The sequence below is a fragment of the Haemaphysalis longicornis genome, unplaced genomic scaffold (assembly GCF_048455015.1).
Source record: "Haemaphysalis longicornis isolate Haplotype H1 unplaced genomic scaffold, Haemaphysalis longicornis Haplotype H1 scaffold_2, whole genome shotgun sequence".
NCBI lineage: Eukaryota > Metazoa > Arthropoda > Arachnida > Ixodida > Ixodidae > Haemaphysalis > Haemaphysalis longicornis.
This window is the reverse complement of record NW_027526295.1, coordinates 261,588,660-261,607,538: the sequence shown is the minus strand read 5'-3', so window position 1 is coordinate 261,607,538 and position 18,879 is coordinate 261,588,660. Positions and strand designations below refer to the sequence as shown.

The 18,879-nt window shown below is 49.1% G+C and overlaps 1 protein-coding gene across 3 annotated transcripts in view; it reads left to right on the top strand.

Moving 5' to 3' along the window:
* The window catches only part of LOC144170539 (diacylglycerol kinase delta), a 158,452-nt gene that overhangs the window by 81,874 nt on the left and 57,699 nt on the right, over nt 1-18,879 (top strand). For all 3 annotated transcript variants that reach the window (XM_077700392.1, XM_077700395.1, XM_077700394.1), the window contains exon 2: nt 14,410-14,457. In XM_077700392.1, coding sequence (XP_077556518.1) covers nt 14,410-14,457 — 48 coding nt within the window. The remainder of the gene's footprint in view (nt 1-14,409; nt 14,458-18,879) is intronic.

Below are 18,879 nucleotides of genomic sequence, written 5' to 3'. Positions count from 1 at the left end.
GACTCGGTAAAGATACATATCAAGGTTGCAGTCGTCATTGCCAGTGCTATTCGGCTTTTTTTTTTCGAAATATTTAATAGGGCCGAATGACGTGTGTTTTGTCACGTTTCTTTGATACATTGATACATAATCGAAAATATAAGTCGAGAAAAAATCCGCCGTTTTTCCGGGAGCAGGACTCGAACCCACATCTCCGCATAACCGGTGCGGTGCGTTCGCCATTACGCTAAAGCGGGGGTTTATATTTACAAGAGCTCTGAGGCCGATAAACTAGCGCCGCCCCTCGACTACCGCGGGAGACGTAGAACGTCTTCTTTCCCAGCGGCCGCCACGTAGACCGTGGTCGGAGGTCGGGGTTAGCAATCGGCATATCCGAACTGCTGGAGCCAGTGCCTCGTAATGCATGTAGCAGAACAGAAAGATACGGGACGAGGGACTCGGTAAAGATACATATCAAGGTTGCAGTCGTCATTGCGAGTGCTATTCGGCTTTTTTTTTTCGAAATATTTAATAGGGCCGAATGACGTGTGTTTTGTCACGTTTCTTTGATACATTGATAAATAAGCGAAAATATAAGTCGAGAAAAAATCCGCCGTTTTTCCGGGAGCGGGACTCGAACCCACATCTCCGCATAACCGGTTCGGTGCGTTCGCCATTACGCTAAAGCGGGGGTTTATATTTACAAGAGCTCTGAGGCCGATAAACTAGCGCCGCCCCTCGACTACCGCGGGAGACGTAGAACGTCTTCTTTCCCAGCGGCCGCCACGTAGACCGTGGTCGGAGGTCGGGGTTAGCAATTGGCATATCCGAACTGCTGGAGCCAGTGCCTCGTAATGCATGTAGCAGAACAGAAAGATACGGGACGAGGGACTCGGTAAAGATACATATCAAGGTTGCAGTCGTCATTGCCAGTGCTATTCGGCTTTTTTTTTTGAAATATTTAATAGGGCCGAATATATATATATATATATATATATATATATATATATATATATATATATATATATATACATATATGCAAGACCGTTCGAGATCTAATATATTCGAGATCTAATCGAAAGGCGTGGGTTCGGTCCCCACTCTGGGCGCGTGTTTTTCTTTCTTTCTTTCTTCGGTAGATTTAAAAAAAAAGGTTAACTTGATTAACCATAGTCAAGGAAAAAGAGCCTAACCACACCCCTATGCCTCCTTTGGCGTTGTAGACTGCCGACCTATCTTTCTGTATATATATATATATATATATATATATATATATATATATATATATATATATAGAAATAAGGGTTGGCAGTCCAGAAAACCTCGGAAAGCAAAGGGGAGGTTGTGGTAGGTTATTGAAACAGATAAAGATTTTGGAAAGAAAGAAAGAAAGCGGAGAAAAAATGCCCGCCAGGTGGGATCCGAACAACAGTGGTTCGTTTCGACTGGAGGACCAGATATATATATATATATATATATATATATATATATATAAATATATTTATATATATATATATATATATATATATATATTCTTTCATCAGGGGTTATGTTAGAATGAATAAAAAACTTCTATACACCCGTTGCGTACGAGGGACTCCTTTTCTCCTCACCCTCATCAAGGAATGAGAACCCTCGGAGAAAGTGAAGCTTCACCCATCCGGCCACACCACCGCCTTCACCTTGGCTTAGGACGCAACCAATCACGCATAAAACTCCTTCCCGCGAGGAGCAACGCAGACACAGACGCCGAAGAGCCACGCCCTCCAGGCTACATCACTGCACGGAGACAGGAACGTAAAGCCATTTACACCGATGCGTCTATAACAGAAACAGCCACAGTAGGAGCTGCTATCATGAGTCTGACCCGTCATTCTCAAAAATGTATAGTCACTATCTCCACTGCAGCTGAATTGGACTCCACCACAGCAAAACTGGCTCTCACTTTGCTCTGTAGAGACATCGAAAAAATTCAAGCTGAGCACAAACCGAAACGAATTAATATACGTATATACAGATAACGCGTCCGCAATACAGACCTACAAAACCCCAACCCAGCAAGCCCTGCCTGACCCGCACCATTCACAATACAGTGCAGTGACTGATCGATCTTCAGGGCATCCCAATATTTGTGGAATGGACCCCTGGACACCAGAACAACCCAAAACGAGGCCCCTCATGACATGGCATCATAATCGTCATCAGCCTGTCTACGCCCCGCTGCAGGGCAAAGGCCTCTCCCACAGATCTCCAATTATCCCAGTCCTGTGCTAACTGCGACCAATTTATCCCCGCAAACTTATTGATCTCATCTGCCCATCTAACTTTCTGCCGCCCCTTGCCACGCTTGCCTTCTCTAGGGATGACATGCCATGTCAGATGACATTGCATCTGCAGCTAATCCCTGCCTCCAGAGCACGTGTCCTTTAGGCGACCCGTTGCCACCTCTGGATGTCAACGAAGACGCCATTGCGAGGAGAATTCGCCATAAAATTAGGCAACGAATGCTGAAGGAAAGCGCACTACGACCCGACCAACCAGTTCCTTTGAACATTCCGCGGGGCCTGCAAGTCCTACTCTGCAGAGCGCGGACTGGGTGCGCCATCACGCCAGTCATAAGAGAGAGGTGAGAATGGATGCGACGGTATGGCAAAAAAAGAAAAGACCGGACGGCACCATACCCACACCACGACCTTTCCTCCTATGCACCGTATGCCACAAGAGCAGACCCAGCGTTCAGCACCTTATATGAGAATGCGGCAAACTGGACAAAGAACGGAGGATGCAAACTACACCATGTTCGCACACACGAAGATTGGATTAAACCACAGCAAAACCAAAAGGAAATGTGCATGTCCCTCTAGTCTTACGCGAAACAACCTTCAAAGAGGGCGGCCAACCCTCTTGGAAAGTTACTTTTCCCCAAAGGACCTACACGAAGTGGGCCGTGAAATGATCCCATGTCACCTGCGAACATTATTTTCTTGTTTTATCCTCTCCTCCCCTTCCTTTTCTCCAACATGAGGCGTTCGACCTGTCCTATATAACTAAATTCATTCATTCATTCATTCATTCATTCATTCATTCATTCATTCATTCATTCACTAATTCACTCATTCACTCATATTATCAACGGCTTCTGAAGCGCAAACGCGATGCTGTGGGATTATATTAGCGCTTCTTCGTTAGTTACGCCGGCGCTTCTTTGTTTTTTTTTATTGGTTGTAATTTTACAAATGCCGGTTTGTCCCCCGAGATTCCGGTGCACGTTGAACGGATCTGCGGAACCCATTGCGTCGCGCCTCAATGCCCAGATTGTGCCCTCGGGACCAACGGGGGCCTTACGCACGTGTTTGATCCGTTTCTTTCCTCTCTTGCGCTTGTGCCAGACGGCCGGCCGGCCACTTGAGTGGTCATTGAAACCGGTGGCCATCGAACTAAAGTGGCGATCGTGTGCGGCGTCACGACCACTTTTGCCGAAGATCGACTTCGATGGAACGCCGCTCGACTTTTACAGCCTCGCTCCCAGGACGTAACTAAACAATCAACGAAGTTCAAAAAAGAAAAAAAGAAAACGAGCAACGAAAGCCAGGGATTTCAAAATGATTTTTGTCTTAACAGCGCACTTTCCTTTGCGTTCGCACTCCGTACAAACTTCTGCTGTTTTAAATCACTTTTTGTGGCGTTCAGTCGAATAAAACCAACGCAAAACTAAAGGCAGGAGATTGTTATATTATGGCTTTCTTTCAAAAATAGCAACTCTCCTTTTAGTATGGTTAATGCTGTTATTGCACTATCGATTATCTGCTTTGCACGAACCAAAGTTCTCAGTTTGGAGATGATGGCTGTGTGACAACTTGCCATGTTGGTTCGATTCAATCAAAGTTTCTCGAAAGTTTCAACGAGCATCGGCTTCAGTGAACGCTGAAGCGGCCATCTGGCGCAGCTATTGCGTCGATGCGCTATTGCACTGTTACCGGTAAGGTATTGCTCTGCTGCTGTTCAAGAGGTTCCGCAGCAGCGAAGATAAACGCCTTCACTTTCCTCCGTGCCCGCAAACGCTGCGAGGCTATAATTACCCTCGGCGTGGAAGGGAACTCCCTGATGTGTTCGTCACACAACCTTCCGTTTTTTTTTTTGTCTCTAGCTGCCCTTTGTTTTAAAGTACCCTTTGTTTAAAGTGGCCTTGTTTAAAGTGGCTATCGAATCCTCTCTTTGCTGCAACTTTGATCAAAAGAAAGCGCCCAATAGGAGCGATATGGCTTGTGTGGCGTCACATAAGCACGCAACAAACTCTCGGTCTCTCTGAAGGACGCCGGGAAAAAGGAGAAATCTTTCGGGCGAGATTCTAAATTAAATTATGCGCGTAGAGCAGTAATATTTGGCTGCGGTATTTTGTGGCCACCTAATCTAAGGGCTGGAAGCCCTCATTTACCGTGTTCTAAATGTGTTTCATGTGGTGAAATTCGTTTGCAGCAGTGAGCGGATACGCGGCTGATTTTTTTTTTTTTTTCACTTGCTGGAAATTTTTGTAAATATTTTACGCCATCAGGAACACCAACAGCATCCCTGCGCGCTCCGCGCAAGTAGGCAGTGTTTTCCGGTCCCTCACCTCACCCTCTCCCATGAAGCCCGATCTGTGGTCCGAAAAGCACAAACCTCGTCTCTTGTCACTCCATCCCGTACCCACTATATACAAGGCCCCCTCTCGCGTCCCACTTGCCCTGCACCCAACTGCCCTTCCTACCCATCAGCACGACACCTTTACTGGGAGTGCCATCCGCCAGTCCTACCACCACACTTGCGTTCCCGCATCGCTTCCTGGGAGGACTGGTTGAACCCGGGTCCTGGGGTGGATGCCAAGTCGACGCAAGAACTTTTGACGACCCACTGCCTTTGTGTTAGTGAGGACCTCTGGCAATTCCACGGATCAGCCGTCTCCTAATGAAGAGACGGTGGCACGACGCCCCAGATTAAAGGACTGTTTAGAGAATAAAGCTCTCTCTCTCTCTCTCTCTCTCTCTCTCTCTCTCTCTCTCTCTCTCTCTCTCTCTCTCTCTCTCTCTCTCTCTCTCTTGCAGGGTTCTCTCGCTTTGCAGGGTTCTGAACTCTGCTATGCTGGGTCATTATTTTTCGTAGCTTCGTCCGAGTTCGGCAAAAGTGGAAGCTTCTTCGCGTTCGGGCGGCGCTTTTGTTGGCAACCCGCCGAGTTTTCTTTTTATTTTGTGGTCAGTGGTCATCGCACCAATGTATCCGCCTTTGCCAAGCCCCCGTCGTTATTGAGTTTGTGCTGCTTGCACGCATGCGCCGCCTCAGTGTGTTCTCACACGCCAGGCTGACGCTGAAGGGAACAGTAAAATCACGAGATCACGTATTCTGATGTGTAGTGAACTCGAAAAGATTAATGTCCGATTGTCGAACTTGACCTGTCATCATCGTCACCATCATCATTTCCCCCCCTATCTTCCCCCTTATCTCACTCTCCCTCTTTATGTTTAGGCCATCAGCTATTGGCGGTGAGATGTTTGAGTGGCGCCCCCTGGCTCTGACGTCGGCTTAGGGATTCGCGCCGCTGTCGTCTGCTACACTCCGCCTGTGAGGGGCAACAGTGCCTGGGCTAGAAATCGCCCGCTTCGTTGCTGTAGTGCGTTAAAAAGCGTATTTCTAGCGACTCAGTTATTTTGCCAGCTTCTGACGCATCTGAATAATTTGAAGCTGTATCCCCCACAAGTTTGCAACACACGAAGAGATAGAGAACAACTTTCTTCAGAGTATCGGTCAGAAGATCGTGTGCAACTCAACCTTTCTTGCTTATTCGCGAGGATCAGCGATCAGAGCTTCTCGATAAGTATTCAAAATGCGTAGGCTTCCCTACAGTATTTTTGAGATGCTCCTATGAAGACTCAACAGTCTAATACTACGTACCAAGCAGCGGCCTCTACACGCTCATCGCACAGCAGGAAATAAAGCGGCTTTCTTCTGTTTCTCTCGTTGTTGTCTTGTATCGGATTAATGTTTCTTGCTTTTTTTTTCTGTCCCACGCATTAATTTTTCTGCGCCGTCACCAACTTCTTCTTAGGAGGTTTCGGGATGTTTGGGAGCCTCACAAAGGTCGTGTGGATATTTCCTTCATTTTGTATGGCCTACATTCCCTTCTTCACAAATTGGCGTTCATTACGGCTGCGTGCAAGAAGGTGCATATCCGCAGCGTGCTTTGTTTATTCACATGCAAATACAATGAGATGGTTTGTGCTACGCCACCGCGATCGCGCCCTAAACAACGTGGTCCACAGTACTCGAAGGCGGCTTTTGTGCTCCGAATTTCTATCGTAATTATTTCGTTATCATAACGAACTGACTCTCAACTCGAACAATGATGACATGATTACGGTGTTGAAGGCATGATATACTCGCTAACTAACGTAATAAATAGTATACCTGCATATATTACAAGACTCGAAACCGAAGAAGAATTCCAAGTAGCTCTTTATTGCTTTTCAACCCTTCCAGGCGCGAAGAACAAATCCTATTCTACTCGGGATGGCGTTCTATGATTTGAAGAAAATTACTTTTACTCTCTTGTCCTGGACTGAGGACCCGGCCCACTAACCAGATCGATTTAATTGTTAAACAAAGTTTTCCCCTCCTCCCCTTACTCCTCCTCCTCCTCTTGAGGGCAGTTTTCCTATAACGCATATCCGAATATTGGGAAGATATGGCTGTGCAAAATGTTCCGAAATATCCCTCCAGGTCTTAAACAAACAAACATATATGTGTTACTATAAATTTAACGAAGACGTGACTCGTTTTGCTCAATAAACCTCCATACTGGTTAGATGCCTGGTATAGAATCAGCACGCGCGTATATACACACTGGGTTATTTGGAGCTCAACCTACAGTTTTTGCAGTCTATAGTGCATGTCGGCAAACTTTTATGCCTTGACAACGTAAAGTGATGTGACAAAACGTGTTCGAGCGTTCGGCAAGGTTGCAAAAACTGTTTTACCTTACATATGATTACCGGGAATCGTGATGCCTTCTGCCAAAGCCGACAGCCCTGGAGGCCTAGAATTTGTTTTGGTCTTCCATTTTCGCTGTTGTCGGTTATTAGCAGCTGACTGTTCCTTTTGTTCGAATGCTTACATGAGAAGCTGACGCCTAGCTCCGACTCTTCGCGCTCCGCACAGGACCGGCTTCGCAAGGAATTTGGTGGCGCCGGCAATGTTTCTCCCGTAGCGGTATCCAAAACTATACTTTAATTGACACCATGAGCTAGTGTATGCGATTTTAAGCCTATTATTATGATAAAAAGTTACCCACACGCCAATTCTGGTGCGGACAAGCATCAGACGTTGAGCGAGCGCAAAGAAACAGCAGGGAGAGCGATCCTGAGTGAAGCAGACGACAAATGCGAGAATCCCTAAGCTGACGTCACGGAGGCGCGCTTCACAGCGCCGCCTGTGTTCGCGCTCACCGTCAATAGTTTTTGTAGACACGTTTATTCACTTCAATGCAGTTTCATCGCGCTTCTCGCGGGCGATCTGTTTGGTCAGCGCGCGTCTTTGTCTTTCTCTCTTGTTTTCCTGTGCTAGGAGCAGCTCGAGCCGATGTCTGCTTTTGTGTTTGCTTTTATCTCTCATCTGTTCCACGCCGTTTTTAGCACGTTGCCCTTTTATTTTTGTTATCCACAAAAAGCAAACCAACGTGTATTCTTCATTAAAAGAGCGCTGTTGCCCTCGGCTGTGAACTTGTACGTTTTGCCTCATTATAGATTTCCTTTGCGCTGACCAATGTTGGCATGCATGTGCCGTGCCAGCAGATGTATTAGCTTGGAGCGGTCATGCCTGTATATACTTCGTGTTCAGGCGTTCTTTCACTTCTTCATTATTTCACTTTCGGGCCGCTTCGTGTGCCGTTGGTATGTGTGTGTGTGTGTGGGGGGGGGGGGGGGGGGGGGGGGATTACCGACCCACCGAGTTAACTAGTGCGTTCGCATTAAAAAGTGAAAGGGGGAAGGGAATCCGTTCGGTGGCTGCTGGAGCAGCACGGAGGAGGGGAAAGAGGGTACATAGCAGGCACAGCAGACGGCGCGTGTTCGCGTCCCGGGCGACGAAACACTCGCAGCCTGCATCCCAAATGAAAGGCGAGGAACGGTGTTCGACTTTGTCTCGGGGAAATCTCGAGTGCAGCGGGAGAAAAGGGGGACGAGTTAAGTGCTAAGTTATTTGCCTCTTCACTGGAGCAAGCACGAGACGCACTAAACGTTTTTCTAAAAGGCTTCTTTGAAAAGCTATAGTTCATTCCACAAGCTAGGTGCAGCACTGTGGAGGCTACATTGTTGTCAACAGCCCGCCCCCTCAGGGCGCCTAACTCACCGCGAAGGAAGCGACAAAAGACAAAAGGCGCCCGCGCCTTGCCGAGAGGGGAGAAGGGAATGTCCTTTCAGGACCCCTTTCACGGCGAGGTAGGCGCCCTCAGTGGGCGCACTGCTGACAATAATGTAGCCTCCACAGTGCTGCACCTAGCTTATGGTATGAACTATAGTAGTAGTTGCAACTAAGCGCTACCTACGCGAACCAACGGAAGGGGGGGGGGGGGGGGGCTGCTGCGTTTTTTAGCGTGTACTTTTCTAGCGTGCACCCTGAAATCGATGTACAAGAAAGAGCACTACAAATGGCGTTGGACACAACCAACTCCTGGTGCGTCAAGGTAGGGCTTGAACTTTCAAAAGAAAAAACGGCATATATGTCAGTGGCTAATAACAACGGGCGCCGCCGACTTGGAAACCGACCTGTCCGGTTGTTTATTGGTCAGCAACCACTACAAGAAGTTTTAAGTCTACGGGTGCTTGGCCTCGACGTTGCCTCGTCAGGATCTGCGGCTCCATGGGTGAAGGGGGCAAAGGAGAGTGCTGCACGCACAATCCACCTGATACGCAGAATAGCAACGAAGGCTGGCGGATCGCGAACTAGAATTGTTCGCCTCCTTGTGCAGTCTATTTTACAACCCCGACTCGTGTATCAGGCCCAGTTCCACCATCTCACGATGAGGGACTGGGATCGCCTCGAAGCAATTAACCTTACTACCTTTTGTCAGGGCGGGGCCGTACTCACGACTAATCATCCGGACTGACTCTACGCAAGCCATACATGACATTCGTCGCGTGGCACAATCGACATCCTTTTCCGATGCCATTCATCGCTTGGCAAGAAGCACGGCGCTGCGGATACGCATCGAATGGGTGCCCCGCTCATCTGTGCCTGGCAATACGGAGGCAGACTCAGCTAGCCGCCCGAGCACAGTCATGCGGCCACTACTACCTTTCCCCGAAGACGCTCGCGGGCACCTGGAACGACAAAAGGAAAATCTTCGGCGCACCACACGAGCACTCATACCACCGTGTGGTTCAAACCTCCCTGGCGACTTAACTCGCCGAGAGGAGGTTGCGCTGCGGAGATTACGCGTTGGGGTGGCCCTTACGCCGTCCGTGACTGCCTCCTGGCCATCGGAATACCGCGGCCCATACGGATCCACCTGTCCATTCTGCACCACTGCCATTGGGGACGTGAATGTGCAGCACCTGCTCTGGGCCTGCCCGGGATTGCATCAAGTTCGCCTGCGGCACCTTCGTGCAACCGGTCTCCACCCTGGCCGCCCTCCTGACCTGCAACGGTGGGTGCATGGACCGTGTCACCGACAACTCCTGAACTTTATACACGAAACTAACTTGTTCGTGTTTCTGTAAGCGCCTACATACATCTATTATGCCGCAGGGCAAACTTTCGAATTAAAAAAAAAAACTTAAAAAAAGGCCGAAGCGCCATGAATGCGTCTCCGAATTCATGGCGCTTCGACGCCTACCGGGGTGCTTCCGGCGTTTTTCGTCTACGAGTTGCGTAACGACTCAGCTACGGTCGCCCGCACATATCGACACCTGGCCGACGACCTCAACCCGCGAGTGTGTATACATATGTACGCTCTGTTGTGGGCACTGCGTCAGTTCGATTAGAGTGCGTAGCACGATTCCCCGGGCTGCAGCGCCCCGGAAGCCGCGCATCCATCTCGCTTGTTTTCGAAGCTTGCGGTCTCCCGAACGCTACACCTTGGTGCAACTTCTTCCCTGCTTAGTTAACGATTCTCCCGTCAGGCGAGCTGCATAAATACCTTCGGCGCAATCTGTGGGCCACGAGTCGCGGAGTAAACAAGTCCCGGAGACGAAGGACGCGCCGGGTGCTCGCACAGTGTTTGCCCCGAGCAAACGCGTCTCGCCTCGCTGCCTGTTTGCCCGAGGGCTGGCGTGCGACGTCGCATCCTGACCCTGCTCCCTCATCTTGCCGCCTTTGTGGCCGGCGGTCCCGGCATCGCCTTATGACGCGCGCTTCTTTTCTCCGCGCCTTTCATAACGCCGCCGCCCGAACTCCGCCGCTTGTGTTTGCGCAGGTTGAGGCGTCGCATTGATATGGCCTGCTGCGGGCCGGCTAATAAAGTGCGACCCGACGCATGAGTGCCGAGCGGCAAAACATGCTTAGTGCTGCCTTGTTCCCAAATAAAAGCGATACGAAAGGCGCCTGAAATGTGTGCAGACTGGTATTCCTGTTTGGATGCCAAAAATAGCTCGCCTTAATGAAGGACGCGGCGACGGTGTTTTCGCGACAGCAAAGTGTTTTTGATTCTTAATCAGTCATACTCTCGTGAAATGTAACGCATCGATTTTTTTTCACAGGTGTTTGGACGCTGGTTCATGCATATTGTATTCTGTTCCTATATAATGGGCCTTCCACTGCGAGTTCTTGCGGTGCTATTGTTGCGGGTGCTTACGAGCAGCACATTGCATACGGCAATGTTACCGTTGATGAGCTGGAGGTTGACCTGCACGCAGACGGAGATATTGCTCGAGTAGAAGGCATGGAGCCATTTCCTAAATGCACTGTAAAAAATGGCCAATTTTACGGAGAAATCTGCTGGTAAAATGTTGCCGGACACATTTCCGTAATTTAGACAACGGAAAGAATTTTAAGAACGGACATTCCGTAGTACGGAAAGGCCGTAACAAAACAAACACTCCGTTTCAAAGAGCACGTCTTTCCGTAATTGATAGAACCTTCAGAAAAGAAAAAAAAATACTTCGACGAGGAATCGAGTCCGCGACGTTGATCGAATGGGCCCGACGCTCGAGACCACCGCACGAACGCTGCACTTGTGCCGGATAACCTGTATACTACATGTGATGCCCACCCTGCGTGTGCCATACATCGGTGTTTACTATAGCTGGCTTACAGATTTCCTGGCTGATAAAGTGCGATTTCTTAAATAGCGCTTGCCCAGTAAGGCTCCGCGAAGCCCCCACAATAGTTGATCGCCATCAACTCCGATGTTTCGAGAAAGCGCTCGCAAAAATGTGTGTGACTGGCTGCGACTGCGATTTCGCACTGCATGAATAGTGCTTGCTGTGCTTTGATTTTAAGCTTTAGGCTAAATACTTCGGCCGATATTGATTCCTTAAGAACTAAATTACCTTCCGCAACTCCGCTTCTGCACGCAAATGACCTTATATTTTCTACAAGTGTGCCGGTCACACACGCATGTGCAGTTTGCAGGTCCGGGGCAGCGACGTCGCCGGAGCGTCGTAAAGACAAGATACAGCGCTCGTGTTTAGCGGTATGGGCCTCATGGTCCTCACTAAGTTTACTACACTTTAGACACTAACGAAACAGAGCCGCATTCATTACGCCACGAATGTTGTTGGGACGCAGTTTTCGCTTCTCGATCGATTCCCGACGATCGACACGACAATATATTTCTTGCAGTTATTAATCAACTGATCTGTTTCTGTTCTGCATCATAAAGAGGAAGCGCCCGTATTTTGCAAAGCAGAAAAAGGTTCCGTTTGACGTGTAACGGAGAGAGCATCGGTATACTGAGGGACGGAGCGCACTTCCGTTAAATTACGGTTGTTTTCTTTGTTCTGCATCAAACGGAACACGGCTGTTTTATTACGGCCATCTGGTCCGTAATTTGTCCGTAAACTTACGGATTGTTTTTACAGTGTTGGGTGAAGGGTTTATTCAATGAACGTAGCAAACGCAGCAGTCATACTGAAAGGTAGATATTCGTAAAGTGATTTTACCAAGTGGTTTCTGTGGCTTTTGTTCTGCGATGTCTGTCATTTTGTTTACGTTGCGTCGGGGTTATTACCGCAGTAATAACGTACGGTGTCGTCAAATATAATTGCATTAAAACGCACCGTCATCGCTATAACAACTGATCTTTGTTTTCTCTCATAGAAGAATGGTTATGCACGGTAGGACAATCAATAATTCACGCCAGTGGCGGCGGGCTGTTAGATATATTATTAAAACGAAGCCCCGGTGTCCTCGCTGACGCCGCTGTACGCCAATACACCGTGCAGTAAAGCCGACTTTCTCTGACGATGAGGATGAATGATCGTGGGTGAAGTGAACGGAAAAACGCTTCCGCCTTGGACCAAGGTTACCACCCCTGCTGACCCGGTCGGGAACTGTAGCACGTGGCACAAGACCTCGGTGGAGTGCCGCCTAAAGGGGTATTCACACGAGAGAGAAATCCGCCGTTTCGCTCCTAGGAGTGCGCACCACGTGACCCCTACGTCACGGTTTCTCTCCGGCGCACCGCCTCCGATGGGAGATCGGAGCTTCTGCTCGCGAGCTACAAACCCTCCGACGCTCCGCGGCGGAGGCGGCGGAATTTCGTCTGCTCGTCGGGCAGCTGGCCGCGACTGAAGTTCTAGAGCGGTTGCAGGCACTTTATTTTTATTCGCTTCTTAATACATTGGCTTTATTCGCTTCTTAATACATACATTGGCTTATTCGCTTCTTAATACATACTTAATACTTAATCTTTATTCGCTTCTTAATACATTGGACGCGAAAATTCGTGGCGCACATGACAGGCGCACTGAGGGAGCCGCGTATACCACCAGCACGGGCGCTTGGCGAGCGGCGGCCGCGGCTGCGAAGTGGCGCAGGCCGGCGCCGGTAGCTCGAGCGACAACTTGTTATTGCTCCCCAAGGCGCAAACAAAGCTGCGTATACGAGAAATGGGGTAATGATGTGATGGAAAGTTGCTTTAAAAATCGTCACCTGAGCCGCTTGCCAGAGCGGCGATCGAATATTCGCCGCAGTGTTAAGCCTAACATCAGTATGCGGGCCTGTAGGTTGGCCGGTCGGCTGCTACTACGTCGCGCGCCGTTCTCTCCGCGCGGCAGCACCTGCATCGCGTCGACGACCAATTTTTGGTCGGTTGACAAGATCAGTACGTATGCGCTTAACAGAAACTGCCGCCGTCGCGGAATCGGCGGTGCTACGGCAGCTATGCTTTCGAGATAGGCGGCTGCAAACAGTGATGTCCGTCCGAAAGTCGCATCCTCCGTGTGAGCGAAGGAGCTAGCCGAGCGGAGGTCCGCCTGCGGTGACGTCACGACCTCCCTCGGATTTCTCCGCTGAAACGCTCCGTCGTGTGAATACCCCTTAACCACTCAAAAAACCGTTTTTCCTCCTCCTCCTCCTCCTTCCCGTGTCGGAACCGAACCTACGTGCCTCGCGTTATGAAGCCGCCGTCTATCCGATCGCTCTATTTCGACATGGTCGAGGTGAACGCTAAGCAGCAGGTACGGATTCGCGCCGTACACCTTAAACCCAAACGTATATAGGCTTACGAAGTGCACACCCGGAAGTTGCTGTGGGTATTCTAGAAAAATGGTGCGTAGCTCCAGAGTGGCACGTACTCGCAGTGCGGGATTGGCCAACCAAAGAATCCGTCACGAGACAGCTTCGCGTTCAACCATCGCCGTCGTTACACGGAGGCGTGCAAGGTTTTTTACACTTGGAAGTACTCACCCGATCAGACGTGCACCGTCCTTGGGATGTTGCCAACACTGCCACTTTTGGCTGCCCCTCCCTGCCTTAATGTGTTCCAAACTAGAGCACATTAAGAACTATACGTTCTCTCGACGAGGGAACGGAAAATTTTAAACCAAGTGGAAAGCTATAGGCGGGTTGAGGTCGGCCCAACGACAGGAAAATTTTATTTATTGCCGAGAAAAGCAGCGTTGTTGAACTGCTCAGCGCTAGAAAAGCACGAAGGTGTGCGTGCACGTGACAGTTGCCGTGGGTGGATACGTTCGCAGGAGTATAGCGTTGCCAATAATGGTGCCGACGAAACGTGTTCAGAATAAAAATGAGAAGAAGAAAAAAAAAAAAACGCCCAGAAGTTCTAATCATGAAATTGTTTTCCCTTTTGTATTTTTATCAGTATTAATATTTTCCCTGCTGTGCCCGTGGTGCATAAAACCGGCGCGCTGAACAGCCTCGAACGAGAGCCCGTCTGCGCTGGACGGGTCTCGCATTTCGCCGGGAGAGTGCGTTGAACTGTTCGTTTGTTGTCTTTCCCAGGTGTGCGTGAAGGAAGGTTGCCTAATGAAGCAGACAAGCTCGTTCCAGGTAAGCACTCTTGCACGCTCGGCCCGACAATGTGCACGTTCGTCGGTATACATACCAACGCTCGTCGAATCACGCAAACATACATGGGGCTGCCCCCTACCTTCCACCACACTCCCCTGCACGCCAAAAGAGCTTTTTTTTTTCTTTAAAATTGAGACCCGAATTAATTTTGTGGTTCTAATAAAAATCGTACGGGAATGGGAAAAAATCGCAATCAGTTTAGCGAAGGCTGTATGGGCATTGAAGGTGGAAGTTGGACTCGTCTATTAACGCGTAGCATTGAGGGTCCCGCGTCGCAGAAAAGCCGACGTCTTCGGTGGCGTTGGCCGTGAGCGAAAAACCCGGTAGCGCCACCTTGCGGCACCCATTGAAACCCCGGCCGGGATCGTAAGGCGCCGCCTTAACAGATGGCGCGCGAACACTAGCGGAAAGTTTTCACCGCTCTGAAAGTTTTCATGCGCTGCTAACAGGGCCCGACAATGCCACAGCGTTCTTACGCCGGCCAATGGCGAAGCTTAAGCGCCCTCCAAATTTCTTTTTGCTGCGCTAGCACTGGTGGTGTGGCATTTCGCGAAACCTTGGCGTCATCAATTGTTAGCGGTTTCGAGTCTCGGCGAAAACAGACTGAAGGACTGAAGATGTACCAAATAGCACAGTCCAGAGCCATTCTGAAGGACAGAGTGCTGAAAACAAAAAACGGAGGGTGCGCGAAAGGAATTAACTGCGTCAACCCAAGTCCTCCGCGCAACCAGAGCCTCACTGCTAGCGCAGACGTCAATCAGGATGATCGTCGGTGATTTTTTTTTTCATAAGCGTATTGAAGAACAGCGACAGTGCGAGCTCTGTTCAAAAGTTATAAGGGCAAGAGCGAGTAAAGACGATTCACGAAAGACGAGTTTCGGAAGAAAGTAAACGACGCTAAAAGGACGGCCGAATGCACTTCTAAGTTCCAAAGAAAGCGCGAGCCTCATCCGAAGAGGGGCTGCCTCGGCACCTCTTTTGCTGATTGCTCTCGGAGCGTAATCAGTATCGGGTGCGTTTTTGTGGCGGGGACACTCGGGATTAAACGCCGTCTCTTGGCTCGGCTCTTCTCCAAACTCTCTACTGATCTGGAAGCGAAAGGCAGCGCAGCTGTCTCAAGCTCCCTCGGGTGTTTGCGCAGGCCTTATATAGTCGTGCCGCCGTCCTGTGCTCATGTGGCGGCTAGTTCTCGTGTTCGCATCATTGCCTCGCCTCACCTTTTTTTTACTTCTTCTTCTCCTTTTTCGTTTCTTCGGGTCTGCAGTGCGCCTTGTGGAAGAGCTGTTTTATCATCTTTGCTTTCCAGATACGATTACTACCGTCCTAACCCTTTGCGTCGGCTCGTTTCGTATCAGCTATCTTAGCTTCGCTGGCAACACTTTTTCTTCTACATGACGTGAAATTCGCTTCTTTCTCGTGTTATTTTTTTGCGAACGTGCGTGATGATTTGCATTGTTAGTTTCTACGAGAGAACTGATTTTGCTAGCTGCGCTGTTCAGCTGTGATAGCTTCGCTTTTCAACGCGATCGTTGCCCAACCAGCGCGCTATCCCGGTCGCTGTACGGGCTCCGCGTGGAGGCGCCCACGGCAAGCGGCTTTCTCCTCTCGGTAGCTTGTTTTGCGGTGGAGCCAGCCTCTGAGGGGACGCTGCGTTGTGCTCTTTGGGTGCGTTTTGCAACGGCTCACTTGCGGCGCCGTTCTAATTTTTTCCCCCGAAATGTGTCTGCCGACCTAGGATCTGTTTTTTAAAGACGACAGTCTTCCTTGGGCTACTTGAGCGGGAAAATTTTGGTCTGTTTGTCTGTCTGTCCGTCTGTCACTCGATTCAGCCAGCCGGCCAAAGTGAAATATTTGCGCAATAGTCTTATATACTCACAGCCAAATCTAAACGTCTAAGTCCGGTGTCAGTGTTCATACTTGTCCACATTGTTGAACAAGATCAAGATATTACGCAAATATAAGGATATAAGGCAGAAAATCGATACACAAGAGGTATTTACGGGGCTCCTTTATTAAAAAATTCATGAATGCTTGGTTTTTGCGATAGCAATGAAATAATACATCAACCGCAGCAAACCGTCGCCTGCTGTTGCCAGTGCTACCTTCTGGCGTCATTTAAGAAGTCAAACGGCAATAGCAACGAAAGGTTCCACTAGATGGGATACACGTTCCGCTTGGAACACTCGCGCAGTAGGGCATCGTGGTTCTACAAATGTTATAGTAGGGTGCCTCAATTCACGCACGTCTCCGCCGTGCGGCAGCGCTAGCATCGAGGCACTCGACTTGGAGTAGTATAACGCGGTAAATTTCAATGGAGCAAATCTCTAGCCTGTTATCTTGCGAGGAACGAGATGGGAAAGGAACAGAATGAGAGGTGAGCTGCAAAGAGAAGGGAGGCCTTTACTTGGCACGGGGCACCAGTCGACTATCGCCTTTCGGCGACATTTGCAACGAAAGGAGCAGATACGCGGCCAATTTTTCCCCCGAAATGTGTCTTCCCACCTAGGATCTGTTTTTTTATTCTTCCTGTATACTTTTCTTTAGTCCGGTTCTGGTTTCTAGTTTACCCCTTTTGGGCAAGCCAGGCTTTAGTAACTAGACTCTTCTCCCGTTTGAGTAACGTGCCTTGCCCCAATTTTCTCCGTCATTTTACTCTGGCGTTTGGGCGGTCATTGTTGGCGACAGTAATGATAGGTTGCCGTACTAAAGCCATGGTGAGCACGGAGGGATGTTTTTATTAGCTGGGCGCATTGCCGAATATCACAGACAGTAGTAAAAAAGCGGCTGAAACAGGTATTGCTGAGGGGATAATTGGCGCATTCAGTGCGGTTTGCAGTGCGATGGGAACGATTACGTTTTTGCAGGTCTTTCCCGGCGAGTGTTAGTGCAGAAGCACTGGCGCACACGGTAAAGAACGATTGTACACGCTTAGTCAATGTGCAGAGAAGAAAGGATTCACATTTTTCGGTGATAGTGCGACTTTGCACTACCTAACAGTCATTCGAGACGATTTTATCAGTCAAATGGCGTTAGATTGAGATGGCCGTAAAAATATTAATAAAAATAGTAATTTTTTGTTGTAATTGGCGCTATTTTTGGATTTAGTGAGCCCTGCTATCGCCACCATCGAATGGATCCGAGTTTTTGTCGGGTCATTTATGTGACAGCTATAAAACGCCGGAAACGCGTCTAAATATTGCTCACTTGCACAACATGTTGCCTTTTCAGACTACCGTATGTTTCTAGGACACGTTGAGGTGTCGTTTCGTTCGTGGATGCGGGAAGGGAGGCAGTTTATTTCTGGAAACAGAAATAACCCGGAAACTTACCGCCTCATTTCACTGACCGGCATTTGCTGCAAGATTATTGAACATATAATAGCTTCCCATGTTTTCAATCACCTAGAGACGAATAATTTCTTTTTTTTTTCATAATCAACATGGTTTTAAGAAAAGCTTATCATGCGAAACACAGTTACTTAAATTCACAACTGACCTGCACTTTAAAGGGGCCCTGAAAGGCGTTTTGAGCACACTAAATTGACTCGCGCAATCGGTAGATTGGGTCGTCAACATCATCTGTGCCAAGTATTACTCTTTTACGCGCAGCGGAAAGCTCACACTTTTGTTGCAAAGTTTGTCGCTTTTTTCTCACCCTTTCCTTCGTGTTTTTGGACGCCGCCATCTTCACATCATCTACACGATGTCTACATCACCGATTCCCAGATGTTCGTCATGAGCTAGACATCCTGCTATTGGGCGGCTTTTTCACGCACTTCCGGCAAAGAGATGAGTCGTCTGCTCAGCGTCGGCTTGCCGGCTGATCTGCCAGCGGACTGCCGGAGTGCTTGGACATTTTACGACAAACGAAACAAGTGTAAACAAACGCTTAACCGTTTGTATTGAATGCAATAGGGCCATAACACGACATGAATATTCTCTTACTTGAGTACGTTCCATAAAGAAAGCGTTGAAGTCCCGTGGCACTTCTTTCTTTCTTGCAATCGCAAAGAACGCGTTGAGCCGAATGCCCGGGTTTGACGCATACATTTTATTCAACTTCCAAACAATCCAGAGAGGCGTTTCGAACGAACACAACGTCACAACATACGTTGCAAGTCCGAACCGCGATTGACAGACGATGGGTTGCCTCCTCCTGCCCCTCGTAAATTCGGCACTCACCTCGCGCGCGGTTTGCGGGGACGAACAGCAAGTCACTCTGGCGCACAAGCCGAAATGGCTTTTAGCCACGCACACTGCACATACCCCATGCGAGGTTGAGTCGTACGCCGCTTGAGAAAGATAATCCAGACCATGGGAAGCACTATCCACCCGCAGAAGCACAACGTCGCATTTCATCGCGAAACAAAGGCGTCCACAACACACACACCATCACCTCCTG